The 15,635-nt window shown below is 36.7% G+C and overlaps 1 protein-coding gene across 1 annotated transcript; it reads right to left on the reverse strand.

Moving 5' to 3' along the window:
- Positions 1–1,272: 1,272 nt before the first annotated feature.
- Positions 1,273–15,294, reverse strand: LOC138707184 (uncharacterized). The gene is made up of 3 exons (XM_069836589.1): positions 14,881–15,294; positions 14,342–14,549; positions 1,273–5,694 (listed from the first exon to the last, which is right to left on the reverse strand). Exons 1-3 carry the CDS (start codon positions 15,072–15,074, stop codon positions 5,161–5,163), a joined length of 936 nt encoding a protein of 311 aa, XP_069692690.1. The 5' UTR covers positions 15,075–15,294; the 3' UTR covers positions 1,273–5,160.
- Between the last annotated feature and the right edge of the window lie 341 nt (positions 15,295–15,635).

Consider the following 15,635-nt stretch of genomic DNA (forward strand, 5'->3'; position numbering starts at 1 on the left):
AGATTGAAAGAAAAGGACGTATTATTTTATTATTGTGTATCCAGCATGGGGAACCCTATTTCACCCGAAGGTACATTAGGGTTTAAGTTTAAGACATTGTAGCAAATTACATGCTAGTGAACTAAACTACATAAATCTATGTAAGTATACGAGTTTCGAAAACAATATATAAACTGACAAGCTAGAAAAAACTAATGACCTAACTTTCCAACCAACAAATAATGTATTGGTGCGTCCCTTCAGGTTCCAAAGAACGGAAGGAGGAGGCAAAATGATTCAGTGCAACGATGAAGCAACCCGGAACTGGGCAATGTTTCTCTGGAACGTGAAAGACCTGAAAAAGATAATCAACCCAGTCCCTGAAAATGCAGTAACAGAAATAATGATCACCTAGCAAATAGATATCTCAGGAAGATGCACAGCGCACTCACTATCACAACAAAGGAGGGAGGGAAGACTATAATGGGACAATAGCCTATGACAAGGCACGTGTGTTCCGGCTTACACGTACCTTACCAATTAGTTATGGATGGAAGATCCTATTCAGTGAAGAAATTACGCTTCCTAGCGATTCAAATATCTTGGAGGAACAGTAACAAATACAAATGATACTCGGGAGGAAATTAAACGCAGAATAAATATGGGAAATGCCTGTTATCGTTCGGTTGAGGAGCTTTTGTCATCTAGTCTGCTGTCAAAAAATCTGAATGTTAGAACTTATAGAACAATTATACTACCGGTTGTTATGTATGGCTGTGAAACTTGGACTCTCACTTTGAGAGAGGAAAAGAGATTAAGGGTGTATGAGAGTAAGGTTCTTAGGATAATATTTGGGGCTAAAAGAGATGAAGTTACAGGAGAATGGAGAAAGTTACACAACACAGAACTGCACGCATTGTATTCTTCACCTGACATAATTAGGAACATTAAATCCAGACGTTTGAGATGGACAGGACATGTAGCACGTATGGGCGACTCCAGAAATGCATATAGAGCGTTAGTTGGGAAGCCGAAGGGAATAAGACCTTTGGGGAGGCCGAGACGTAGATGGGAGGATAATATTAAAATGGATTTGAGGGAGGTGGGATATGATGATAGAGACTGGATTAATCTTGCTCAGGATAGGGACCGATGGCGGGCTTATGTGAGGGCGGCAATGAACCTCCGGGTTCCTTAAAAGCCGTAAGTAAGTAAGCAACAGGTTTGTACCATAAACACATTATTTTATTGTTCTTAATATAATAAATTATGAATAATAATAATAATAATAATAATAATAATAATAATAATAATAATAATAATAATAATAATAATATATAAACTAGAGTTCGAAGTTGAGGCACAAAATCTCTGTTATGTGCACAAGATAGAACAGTATTTACAACGCAACTGGTAAGATAATCCTCTGCCCTCATACACATACCATATTAGTCGAATAGAGCTGTTGTAATACGTAATACAGGCCCAGCAAGGGGAAAAAAATCTTCTCTTGAAGGACAAATATAAATATTATATTGAATAGAATACAATGTATTATCGTTTCTCAGGTGTAGAAAAATAACATTTTTCTTAGGTCTATAAATAAGAAGAAGAAGCTGGAACCAGTGAAGATGCTGTTTGGGGAGCTGGGGCACAGACTGAGAGAACGACCAGTGAGGGTAGTCCGAGGCGCGCAAGTGAAAATACATCAAGGAGAAGCGATTGTGGATCAACCGGCAAAGTCAGCGCAAGTGAAGACCAATTAATAAGAATGCCACATGCCGTTGGTAGTCCGGGGTGCGCGAGAGGAAGTGCTGCAATTTGGAGGAGCTGTGCGATACCGACCGATGAAGTAGAAGCAGGTGACGAACAGTTAATAAGAGGTAAAATGGCAAATAGGAACTCTAACAGAAATAAAGTAGATTCAATCAAAACTATAGATACTGAACGAAACTACCTACTAAGAGATAGGCATCAGCAAAGATTAAATTTTCCTAAAATCAGAAAAACTTATTATTAATTAAATAAGGTAAGAAGACAGGTTTTGGAAATAAGATAGAATTACGTCAAGGTTTTTTTTTTAATAATAATAAAAAAAATTGAAAATAGAGAACTAAGGTAGTTATTAAGGTATTCCGATAGTTATATTAATTAGTAAAAGTTCAGAAGAAAATTTGACTTTATAAATTGGTTAACTAATATATTTTAATTTCAATAAGAATGCAATTATAATAAATTTATTAGATCATAATAGAAATCATAATAGAAATGAATCGATAATGAGTACATGCGACATAATGATGAAACTAAATTGAGGTTGATTATGTAAGCAATTTGTCAAGCTTGTTTTTAGCAGGCATGCGGTAGTCTTCGTAGAAGTTACGCAAACGTTTCTGCTGACATGAAAATATTGTAAGAAAGAAAGATTAACCTACATATGGAATGTACCGATTCAGCTATTTCAGGTTCATGACTTACAGTATGTCGACATCTGATCATCTAATTGGAATAATAAATTGTTATGTAAAATAAGACCTAAATATTACAATTAGATTTTTGAAAAGGAGCAAATAATTAAGGTTTAAAGTCTTAAGGGTTATCACGATTGGTTTAAACATGCACTAAAACAAGACGTAAGTGCAAGTTTGAACCAATAAATTATTGAGATTTGCGATAGATTAATTAGTTTAGGAAATTGTATATTTATTATGTAGAACTACATTTGTATATAGATCTTTTGTTAAATTATTAAGTTTTGTACTTTTGTGAACAATATCAATAAAGCTATCTATCACTGTATGTTTAGGTCTATAAATAGCTATTTAGAGCAATACTATTTACAAAAGTATTTTGTAATAATAATAATAATAATAATAATAATAATAATAATAATAATAATAATAATAATAATAATAATAATAATTGATTATCAGAATATCAGAACATGCATTTGTAAATGTACATGAAATATCATATAACGAAAAGAAACGACATAAACACAGTAATTATAGTGCCAGTCATAGAAATAAATTTGTCTTTTTTTTTAATTGGGTTATTTTACCACGCTTTATCAACTCCTATGGTTATCTAGCATGTGAATGGGATGAAGGTGATAATGCCAGCGCAATGAGTCCAGGGTTCAGCGCCGAAAGTTACCCAGCATTTGCTCTTAATGTGTAGAGTGAAAACTTGGCTTAAAATAATGCGATTAATATTAAAGAAATAACTTTCAGATAACAATATGTTCTGTTTAACATAAATCTAACCCCTTACAAGTAAAAGGTAATATTATAGGTCTACTTAAAATGAAAATAACTCTAGTTGTATTTAGTTCGAATTTAATATTAGTAAGAAGCCTGAATGAAATTTTTCTAGGTAAACTTTATTATAAAAGAGTAAACTGAGAATAAAATGAATTAAAGTGAAATATCATCAAATCATAAGATAATTAAAATATATAAGTAAAACATATGATAATAATTTAAAGAGCGTATTTTACGTATTTCTTTTATTTTAAATCTGAATTTAAATGTTAGAGTTTTTAAATATAGATGCTTCGAAATCGTGCCATTATACATTTTAATCCGTAATTAAGTTAAGAGTGTACTTTTAAGCCAGCAATTGTGACGCATTGTCTCTTCAAAATATATATTTCTTCTTGTAAGTGTTATTTTTTATTTCGTGGAATAAAGTTAATAACGTACATAATTTTACAAATTTGTTCAATTGAATTTCTTTTTCGATATCACAATGACTTCACGTTCTCCCAACGTTTTTAGCTTCAATGCTACTACGTATGAAACCTCCAACCAGATCTTGTTAGAGAGCCTAAGGCTAGATCCGATAGATGGAAAAAGTAAACAAGCCCTAGCTCGTTCCCCCCATCTTCGTCCAATACTCCGCTATCAGTTAACCTGTATCTCTCCGACTGGGACCCGAACTTCGAAGTCTAGCTATAACTAATGCAATGCTGGAAACTGGAATACTAAAGGTAAGTTCAACATATCAAATTTAAATTAGATTCTTATTAATTAAATTATGTACAAAATGTAAGAATATGAGCTATTCCATCCCAAATCGACCGAAATATAGAGAAAATTGACCTTACAATTTCTAAATACAATTACACTTTTTTGTATGTAGAGAACTGTGATATAATGCTTTGTGCAAAGTTTGAGGCATCAGAACTTCATAGTGTTTAAATTAAAAATATTTAAATTTATCGTATTTTCATAAAATTAGCAACTTTGAACTGTCGTAGCTCCAAAACCCTTTCACCCAATGATCGAAATCATGGTTTATTTTGATGCTGATAAATTAAAGTTTATATTGACATATAAACAGATTTTCTTACTTTTTATGGAAATGGAGAAATTTAGATTTTTCCTCATTAAGACGCCTTTGGCCACGAAAAAATATTTTAAAAACATATAGTTAGATTCCGCATTGAAAGTAGAAATAAACACATATTTTTTACTGATGGTATGTTGATAAGAAAGTATTGAAAATATCAAATAAAGAAAATAAATAGTACGCGCGTGAACTAACCAGCTGACTGTGAGACGGGAGCTTAGCCGAGTCAAGCAAGGCAGATGTGTCTAGCAGTCATGCCTGTGCTAGCTTTATCACAGGTTTTCATAAACACAGGAGTAAAATGACGCCCAACGCTCGCTTATCTTCAGCTCTCGGCCAGTGCGTGTGGTACTGCGCCGTTCAAGTCTAGGCGTGTGAAAATAATCTATTTAATACCCTCGAAACTTATTGCCGAGCCGCTAAGCAAACAATTCCGAATCCCTCTTAATAATGCAAGGTTTTTTCTCAATATTTTTTTACATTTTTACAAATGGCCTAAAAGCAAGTAAAATCAGATTATCTGTCTCTCTGTGTACAATAAAAATAAGGATTACCTCTTAACATAACCTACCAAATGTTTAGCTTCAAAATAAGCTCTCGTTCGATGTTCTGCAGTAAATGGTTCCAGAGTTCTGAGCGCTGAAAGAGGCTTGTTTTTATAAAATACGCTAAATTTGTCGCTCAATAATACGAAAACCGTTTGACTTTCAATAGTATAAAATGCACTCCCCTCAGCACCTTGTATAAGGAGGGAAAAAATTAGAGTATAAAAAAATGCGAGGTATTTTACTGATCGATTTAATATGGAATAGCCCATATATAGGTTATTTAGATTGTATTGTAAACTAGTTCCGATTCTTCATAACATAGGGGATTTTCTATTTTATGCAGCGGTGTAGATTGTTGAGAATCATGCTGTATAATTTGTGTATTCTGAGCTGAGGCTGTTGAGTGTTGTGACATCGAAGGGGAGGCAGACGAACTTCTTGATTCCGAAGAAATATGCAATGATGACTTTGAAATATGACGGAACGAACTTGTTGGCGGTACACGAACAGATGACTCGTAGTCAACTGCTGCCGCATCCATCAATGCTTGCATGATGGTGTTCTTTGCCTGCCGCAGTGCTCTGGGATTGCGTAATCCACGCAGTTCTGCTGCTACAAAATCTCCAAATTTCTGTATGTCATCTTGAGACTTCTGCATTACTTCTATAGTTGTACCCAAGAGGCGATCCTCATCAGAACTTTTTTTTCTTTTGTTACTGCGTGATGATGTTGCGGCTAGGAGATGAGGAACCAGTTGTGAAACAGGAACTGTAGATTCGCTTGTGTTTCCTTCACTGTCGCTTACTTCAGAAACCTAAAATTAAAAAAAAAAAAAAAAATTAAAGGCATACATTACAGAGCTAGTAAAAAATCTTGCGTCCATGCGTCACACAAGAGTTTGAATAGAAGTGCTAGCAGTGGCAGTTCCTCGGGGGAGGGAAGGGAGGAACGTCCTCCTCACATTTTCTTCTTTTGAAAGTAAATACCAAATTAAATATGTGCCTTGAAATTCGAGGAAGATTCGATAATTTTTAAGTTCACAGCTATAAGAAGAACTCAGTTGATCGAGTTTTAAACGACGCGCGCTCATGTGCTACTAGAAAACAGTGAGAAAGATGCGAGATAGTCTGTGTAGAGGAAAGGCACTCCATTCCTCCTTTACTGCAGTTAACACACATATACAACAGCGCACTAGCGGCCAGAGAAAGAAGCAGAGTTTTAAAGCAAGTAAATGAACGGAAAGGGAGGAGATCCTCCTCTGAATCAGTCATGGGCAGGAAATAGAAACCGACTGGTCGTGCAGCAAGCTCGCTACCGCTGCCATCTAACGATGTTGCATTCAACCGGACTATAACACATCTAGGAGGAGACACAACAAAAACAGTTTTAAAGCAACGCTATGAAAGACACCATGTGTAAACTTCTTTTTAATCATAAATCAAAAATATTATTCATTGCACTTTATATAGGCTACTATTCATGGTTTGAAACTTTCGTGGATATTTGAAAGCTAAAGTCGGGTTTATGTAAAACAAAGAGGAAGTAGTTCTACGTAGTTGGCCCCTGAAATTCACTTCTATTCATTGTTTACTAGATAGGGCAACAGCCAAGTTGTCAGTTTTGTACAAATATATTTGAAACTGAAAGTAGGTACTCCAAACTACATCATTTTTAACATAAAAAATTAATCGGCCACCGGCAGCTTTGAACAATAATGATAGTATGACTTTACAAGAACTGACATTCTTCAAAAGCATGTGATACTGAACTTGTAAAATGTACATGTGACAACACAGACCACGTTGGTGCGTGCAGTGTTCTCGCTTTCCTCAGATTATTTCCCATTCCCATTTCCATTTCCGTAAAACGGTTCCGGTTACGAGTTAGTAGCTAGTCTCTTCCAACACATGTGATGCTGTAGCGTGCTCGAAAAATGCTACGAGGTTGTGAATTTCCTTGTAATTGCTAATTTGCGCAATTAATCAACAATGAATGGAAGTGAAAACATAATATATTTTGGACAATTTAGGAAACTCAGTTTACAAGAACAGATTATTGCTATACAGAAGGGAAGGCCAACCCCAACACTACCTGGTCTTACATGTATGCATGTAGGCTAATTTGTAGCATGTTTCATTCAAGAAGGTGTCATTTCGAGTTGTTAACTTCTTTCCTCCTCTTAAGAAATATGCAGGAGCCGCCACTGAGTGTTAGATGCATGTCATTTATGCTAAACGCTATTCTACCATATTTTGGGGGAAGAAAGTCATTCCTTAACTTTATATTAATAATGTAAGATTTATTGCAGCCGTGGTAAAATGTATCAAAGATGTTTGTTATTTATACTCATTGACGATTGGATGTAGAAAAAAAATGAAGTAATACAGGTGGCATTGAATGTATTGTATTGCTTCTATTGACATTGACAATGAGGAAAGATGGCTGATAATAATTGCAGCGAAAAACTTATCGAACTTGTACGATATCACCCGTAGGCCTATTTATATGGTACACGGGGTGAAAACTATACAAAAAAAAAAAAAACTTAAAGAAGAAATCTGGAGACAAATATTAGATGATCTGAAAATAACTAGAGCTATATTTTATTTTGATGAACTTTAATAGTATTAATTATAACATTTGAATTGTATAATTTTAATCAGAACATAGCATAGAATCCTCTAACATATCATGAATTGCAAAAAAAAAAAGAAAAAAACAAAAACAAAAAAACTGAGGTCTATTCAACCTGAAGTAAAACATAGACGTATCATCATCCAAAATCCGAAAGACCGAAATCAGTGACCGAAACTCGACTTTAGCTTCGTGAGATACAATGAGATTTGTTATCCAGATTTTTCTGGCTTTAAGTTTAGGCCTACATTTTCTTTTAATAAACACAATATGATCATATAGGCCTAACTTCATTTCTTCTTCATCTGAAGATTCAGATTCAACATAGTGGCGTTCGTACATAATTTGTAAAGTACGACAATACACATAACCTGTACTATTTCCCCCAACGAGTCCTTACTACTATCAGAAAGCACTCTCTGCATGAAGACAGTGCATAGATGATCATAGCGAGACCTCGCTAAGGCCCGTTACACACTTGAAGAGTTTTCGCTAGCGAGAAATGTGTCGGGATCCTCCGACAGAATTTACGAGATCTGGTTTCAGCAAAAGAGGTTTCCTTAACACTCGGAAGCAATGGTGTATTCAGAATTTTGTCGTAGGAACCCGACTGAGCGCAATATAAATTTCCACCTGTTTAAAGCGCCCGACTGCGCGCGGCGGTCAGTTTTGGGTATAGGTCAACTGCGCGCGGTGATTATTCCTGCATTTTTCTCCCCATTTTTTGGAGACTTAGGACTCTATGAATGCTAGCCTATTTGCCATTCATAGGTATGGTTGAAAATGCATTGTCATATACATGTAGAAATTAGTATAGGGCATTGGCCAAAAAGTTAAAATATGCATACCCGTATTAAAGCACAGCGGAATATGTATGATAAGAACTTTCTTGTGTTAAATTTTAACGTACCTTGTTAATATGTTTCGACCTATTTTGGGCCATCTTCAGAATTGGTCATTGTTGGTCTTGGCGCCTCTTGTTTCCTGTGAGGGTGCGTTCGTAGTGTGGAGTCAAAGAGTGTATGTATTTTGAAACTGAGTTGTGTGTTGAGAATATCGTTGGGGTGTGTTTTCGTGTGTCTGTACATTTCATATTGTTCTAGTGTGTTGAGTTTCTGGCTTTTTGGTTGGATGTGCAGTATTTCCATGTCTGTGTTGATGTCTCTGTAGGTGTGGTTGACATTTGTGATGTGTTCTGCATATGTGGAGGTGTTTTGTAATTTTGTTATGGTTGTGATGTGTTCTTTGTAACGTGTTTGAAATGATCTGCCTGTCTGTCCTATGTAGAAGTTGTTGCAGGTGTTACATTTGAGTTTGTGTATGCCTGTGTGGTTGTATTTGTTTGTTTGTGTTGTTTGTGTGTTGAGATCTTTTTGTAGTGTGTTATTTGTTCTGTATGCGATGTTGTAATTTAATTTCTTGAATGAGGTTGCAATTTTATGTGTGTTTTTGTTTTCGTATGTTAGTGTGATGTATTTTTTGTGTTCTTGTGTTTGTGTTGTATATCACAAATGCCAACCACACCTACAGAGACATCAACACAGACATGGAAATACTGCACATCCAACCAAAAAGTCAGAAACTCAACACACTAGAACAATATGAAATATACAGACACACGAAAACACACCCCAACGATATTCTCAACAAACAACTCAATTTCAAAACACATACACTCTTTGACTCCACACCATGAAGGCACCCTCACAGGAAACAAGAGGCGTCAAGACCAACAACGACCAGTTCTGAAGATGACCCAAAATAGGTCGAAACATGTTAACAAGGTACGTTAAAATTTAACACAAGAAAGTTCTTATCATACATATTCCGAAGTGATACAGTGTTAAAAGTTGTGTAATCAAGATGTATAAAGCTCAGCATTTGTCAAAAAGTTAAAATATTATTAAATTAATTTAAATTATGTGGTTTTCTTGTAATAATAACAAACACTCTTTAGGAAATGCAATCGTGAGATAATTCCTTGCCTGTATTTTAAAATTCATTCCTCTATGTACTGCCTACACTTTCCGCAAGGATATTTAGATTTGTAAGTACCTGTATCACTAATTTTGATGTAAGTGCTTGTCTGCCTTTGAATGATAGCGTCAGGAAAGTTGTATATATGTGGATGTGCACTGTTAAGTTGTTCCTTCTGATGTGATAGTGTCAGAAGCCCAAATTTCTGGAGAAAACGCAAGAATCAGAATATATTTACTACTAGTGCTGCCATATTTCTGTTACTTACATGACAAATAAGTTACTGTGTCTCAGTGAAACGCACAGCAGAGTTCGTATAGGCCAGTTTCTGTAAGATGCTTTTCCAATTCACTGTGGGCTAAAGCAAGGAGATGCACTATCACCTTTACTTTTTAACTTTGCTCTAGAGTATGCCATTAGGAAAGTCCAAGATAACTGAGAGGGTTTGGAATTGAACGGGTTACATCAGCTTCTTGTCTATGCGGATGACGTGAATATGTTAGGAGAAAATACACAAACGATTAGGGAAAACGCAGAAACTCTAGTTGAAGCAAGTAAAGCGATAAGGTTGGAAGTAAATCCCGAAAAGACTAAGTATATGATTATGTCTCGTGACCAGAATATTCTACGAAATGGAAATATAAAAATTGGAAATTTATCTTTTGAAGAGGTGGAGAAGTTCAAATATCTTAGAGCAACAGTAAAAAATATAAATGATACTCGGGAGGAAATTAAACACAGAATAAATAAGGGAAATGCCTATTATTATTCGGTTGAGAAGCTTTTATCATCCAGTCTGGTGTCAAAAAATCTGAAAGTTAGAATTTATAAAACAGTTATATTACCGGTTGTTCTTTATGGTTGTGAAACTTGGACTCTCACTTTGAGAGAGGAACATAGGTTAAGGGTGTTTGAGAATAAGGTGCTTAGGAAAATATTTGGGGCTAAGAGGGATGAAATTACAGGAGAATGGAGAAAGTTGCACAACACAGAACTGCACGCATTGTATTCCTCACCTGACATAATTAGGAACATTAAATCCAGACGTTTAAGATGGGCAGGGCATGTAGCACTATGGGCGAATCCAGAAATGCATATAGAGTGTTAGTTGGGAGGCCGGAGGGAAAAAGACCTTTAGGAAGGCCGAGACGTAGATGGGAGGATAATATTAAAATGGATTTGAGGGAGGTGGGATATGATGATAGAGAATGGATTAATCTATCTCAGGATAGGGACCAATGGCAGGCTTATGTGAGGGCGGAAATGAACCTCCGGATTCCTTAAATGCCAGTAAGTGAGTAAGTAAGTACATGAGAAATACTCGCAAGCATTTGACGTATTTGTGATATACACCCGCTCGCGCACAGTTGGGCAAAAATTGACCTTCCGCGCGCAGTCGGTACCCACCTAATTCTGTTGCAATGGCTATGTTGTCTGCACAACTTTTTATGTAAAAAAAAACCCACTAGACTACCAGATAATGTTTGAACAATTTGATGAACAGACAGGGGAAATTGAACCTGGTATTTGGAGAGCAGAAGGAATGCCTGGTCACAACACGCTACCTCTTGGTAATATATGAACACAATATTGTTCTCACACTGCAAAAGAGATACGTGATGAGTTCAGAATTACTTTGCTTCGCCTGCTGGAGAACTACCATGCAATATTCACGAACTGAATGAAATGAAACAGTTTGGTGCTTTAGTGCTACAAGAATCCTTTCTGTTGAGTTGTTTTGACCAATATTGTTAATTATAATAAATAATCCGTGGCGCTACAGCCCATAAAGGGCCTAGACCGAACAGCCGGCTGCTGGTCTCACGCCCACATGCCGAAACAGAGGTGGACGATCATCCAACCAGAATGGAGGTATTGTGTGGTTAGCACGATGATCCCCCCAGCCGTTACAGCTGGCATTCGGAACCGGATTTTGCTACCTGTCGTAGCTCCCCAAGTGAATCACGATGCTGGGTGGGCACCGGTCCCATACAATGGCCGAAATTTCATGAGAAAATTTCTTCCCCCATGGGGACTCGAACCAGCGCGCATTCCGTAACACGAGTCCTAGGCAGGATGCCTTAGGCCACGGCGCGGGACAATATTGTTAATTAGCGCACAGAATTTCCATAGACAAATTGACAAGTCAAGTATTATTCTCCTCTTCCGCTAGTGCTACTGCAGTGGAACATTTAAATTTGTCAAAATTACATTTACATTGTTTTCATTAAATTAAATTACTTTACGATTTCTGCTGGAAATTCTTGAAACAGAAAACAATCAACTCAAACAATCATCTCATTTTATACAGCCTACTCTTTCACTACATTAAAAAGAAAAGTGAAGGCAACTGTAGGAATATTTCACTTTCTAAAAGTTTGTTTCTCCCCCTCCCCTCCCCTATAAATTTGACAGTGCGACACTGCATGCAAGTCCGACACTGATATTATTTATAAGCCACTGCTTGCCACACAACTTGAAATAACGAAAGATGAGACTTGTGAACTTGAAATAGAAATGTCCTGCTCCCCTCCCCTATAAATTTGACAGTGCGACACTGCATGCAAGTCCGACACTGATATTATTTATAAGCCACTGCTTGCCACACAACTTGAAATAACGAAAGATGAGACTTGTGAACTTGAAATAGAAACGTCCTGCTCCCCTCCCCTATAAATTTGACAGTGCGACACTGCATGCAAGTCCGACACTGATATTATTTATAAGCCACTGCTTGCCACACAACTTGAAATAACGAAAGATGAGACTTGTGAACTTGAAGTAGAAATGTCCTGCTCCCCTCCCCTATAAATTTGACAGTGCGACACTGCATGCAAGTCCGACACTGATATTATTTATAAGCCACTGCTTGCCACACAACTTGAAATAACGAAAGATGAGACTTGTGAACTTGAAATAGAAATGTCCTGCTCCCCTCCCCTATAAATTTGACAGTGCGACACTGCATGCAAGTCCGACACTGATATTATTTATAAGCCACTGCTTGCCACACAACTTGAAATAACGAAAGATGAGACTTGTGAACTTGAAATAGAAACGTCCTGCTCCCCTCCCCTATAAATTTGACAGTGCGACACTGCATGCAAGTCCGACACTGATATTATTTATAAGCCACTGCTTGCCACACAACTTGAAATAACGAAAGATGAGACTTGTGAACTTGAAGTAGAAATGTCCTGCTCCCCTCCCCTATAAATTTGACAGTGCGACACTGCATGCAAGTCCGACACTGATATTATTTATAAGCCACTGCTTGCCACACAACTTGAAATAACGAAAGATGAGACTTGTGAACTTGAAATAGAAATGTCCTGCTCCCCTCCCCTATAAATTTGACAGTGCGACACTGCATGCAAGTCCGACACTGATATTATTTATAAGCCACTGCTTGCCACACAACTTGAAATAACGAAAGATGAGACTTGTGAACTTGAAATAGAAATGTCCTGCTCCCCTCCCCTATAAATTTGACAGTGCGACACTGCATGCAAGTCCGACACTGATATTATTTATAAGCCACTGCTTGCCACACAACTTGAAATAACGAAAGATGAGACTTGTGAACTTGAAATAGAAACGTCCTGCTCCCCTCCCCTATAAATTTGACAGTGCGACACTGCATGCAAGTCCGACACTGATATTATTTATAAGCCACTGCTTGCCACACAACTTGAAATAACGAAAGATGAGACTTGTGAACTTGAAATAGAAACGTCCTGCTCCCCTCCCCTATAAATTTGACAGTGCGACACTGCATGCAAGTCCGACACTGATATTATTTATAAGCCACTGCTTGCCACACACCTTGAAATAACGAAAGATGAGACTTGTGAACTTGAAATAGAAATGTCCTGCTCAAGTATAATGTGCCACGTTTCTGTGAACAAATAAATATTTAAATCTTTTCCTCATTACTTCTATTTATGTTTGGTCAAGTTTCTATTACCTGCATCTGGATTTTTTTTTTCGATGTTGGTTACTCTATAGCATCTATTAGATGCTTTATGGTTGTGCTAACAGATTGAGTTACTTGTCAACAATGTGTCGCTGAAACGTGTGTTCAGGTTACTGCCCAGCGACAGTCCTGATGTATTTTATATTTTGATGATTGGTTAATTAATATTAACCGGCACACTCACAATCGCACAAATTTCCAGACTGTAGACACCTAAGTAATTTTTCTTCTTCAAGAAACATTCATTGAGAGCCGAACCCGGGCCCTCCGGATCTGCAAGCCAGCATGCTGACCAACAGACCACGGAGGCAATCTGGATTTGAAAAAAAATTTTCGTAATGTACTGTACATGTAGAAATAAAACTCAGTGGTCAACCAAGCTAGTGTATTATAAATTATAACAATAATTAGGCCTACACTTTTTCATTGTTTTATTTCATGTATTAAATTATCATTATTATTTTGCAGTTGTTGCTGTTATATTAAATAATGAATAACAAAATACGTATGAAATTTTCAACAATAGAATGGAACGTGAGAAGTGGACAGACAGAATAAGAAATGAAGCTGTGTTGGAAAGAGTAGGTGAAGAAAGAATGATACTGAAACTGATCAGGAAGAGGAAAAGGAATTGGGTGGGTCCCTGGATCAGAAGAAACTGCATATTAAAGGATACACTGGAAGGAATGGTGAACGGGAGAAGAGTTCGAGGTAGAAGATGTCAGATCATAGATGATATTAAGATATATGGATCATATAAGGAAACGAAGAAGAAGGCAAAAAAATAGGAAAGATTGGAGAAAGCTGGGTTTGCAGTGAAAGACCTGCCCTTGGGCAGAACACTAAATTACTGAATGAAGTGATATTTACTTACCTCGGGATTTTCAAGCTTTTCCGCCTCCTCATCTTGTCCTTGTACAACAGCTTGCGGAAGCTCGTTCCCCAGAGAACCCCGAAGGGAAATACTATTAGTCAGAAATTTCAAATGCTGAAAGTATGGCCATGTTGATACATAAGTATCTCCCGCCCCATTTCCAGATTTTCTTGTTTTTGTTTTTCGAAGTTCCCCAGTGTACTGGCATCTGCGACAAACACATCAAGAGTTCATAAACAAAGAAATAATCATAATATGGTTCATTATCAACAATATTAAAAGAATATAGATAATATTCTAAATCAAATGAATGGTGATAATTGCACAATAATACTACTACTACTACTAATAATAATAATAATAATAATAATAATAATAATAGTAATAATTTTGATGATAATAATAATAATAATAATAATTTTGATGATGATGATGATGATGATAATAATAATAATAATAATACAGTAATAATAATAATAATAATATTAATGTTGATAATAATAATAATAATAATAATAATAATAATAATTCGTACTTACCGCAGGTTATGGAGCTTTCGCTGTACCTCTTCTAAAGACGCCTGAGCAGTCTCCGCAATTTTTGACATAGCCCGATTTCTCAGGTCCTTACTCTTGTAATTACTGTCAAACACATTCCACAAACAACTTTCTAATTTATATGCTTCAATCAGTCTCTTCGTCTCTTCCACACTCCATTGTTTCTTGGCCGCCATTTCTACAGCTTGTGTCGCGAGAGTTAACGAGTTCAACTCGTTGAGTAGCTATAATGAGGGTTCACAGAACATGCGAGTTCTCTGTCCAGGGTGTTTACACGGCGAGAGCAGTTTTCAAGGCCGCCCTATTTAATCTCTCTATTTAGATATTAGTCACAAAATATCTACTCTCAAAACCGTTTACACTGTGATATTCATCTATAATCTCTAGCTCTCTTCTCTAAACTCTCGTCGTGTAGACGTAGCAACGTGTGTGTTATCGATTACGAGTGCGCGCGCATCCTTAGTATTCTCTATTTGCTTCCGAGCCAGTTTTGCTTCCCATGCTGCTCTGCAACCGTCCGGCGGGAGCGGGAAGCCAAGGTTAGGGCAGACGCGTGTTCAGCTAACTACAGCAAGCGTATGTCGTCTGCGATTACTCTAGCTGAATTCTGAACTTGATATACGGTTTACACTGTTTTCTTTTACTTGGTTATTTAACGACGCTGCATCAACTACCAGGTTATTTAGCGTCGATGGGATTGGTGATAGCGATATATTTGGCGAGATTACGCCGAGAAT

Source organism: Periplaneta americana, chromosome 1, assembly GCF_040183065.1.
Source record: "Periplaneta americana isolate PAMFEO1 chromosome 1, P.americana_PAMFEO1_priV1, whole genome shotgun sequence".
In the NCBI taxonomy this organism is placed as follows: Eukaryota; Metazoa; Arthropoda; class Insecta; order Blattodea; family Blattidae; genus Periplaneta; species Periplaneta americana.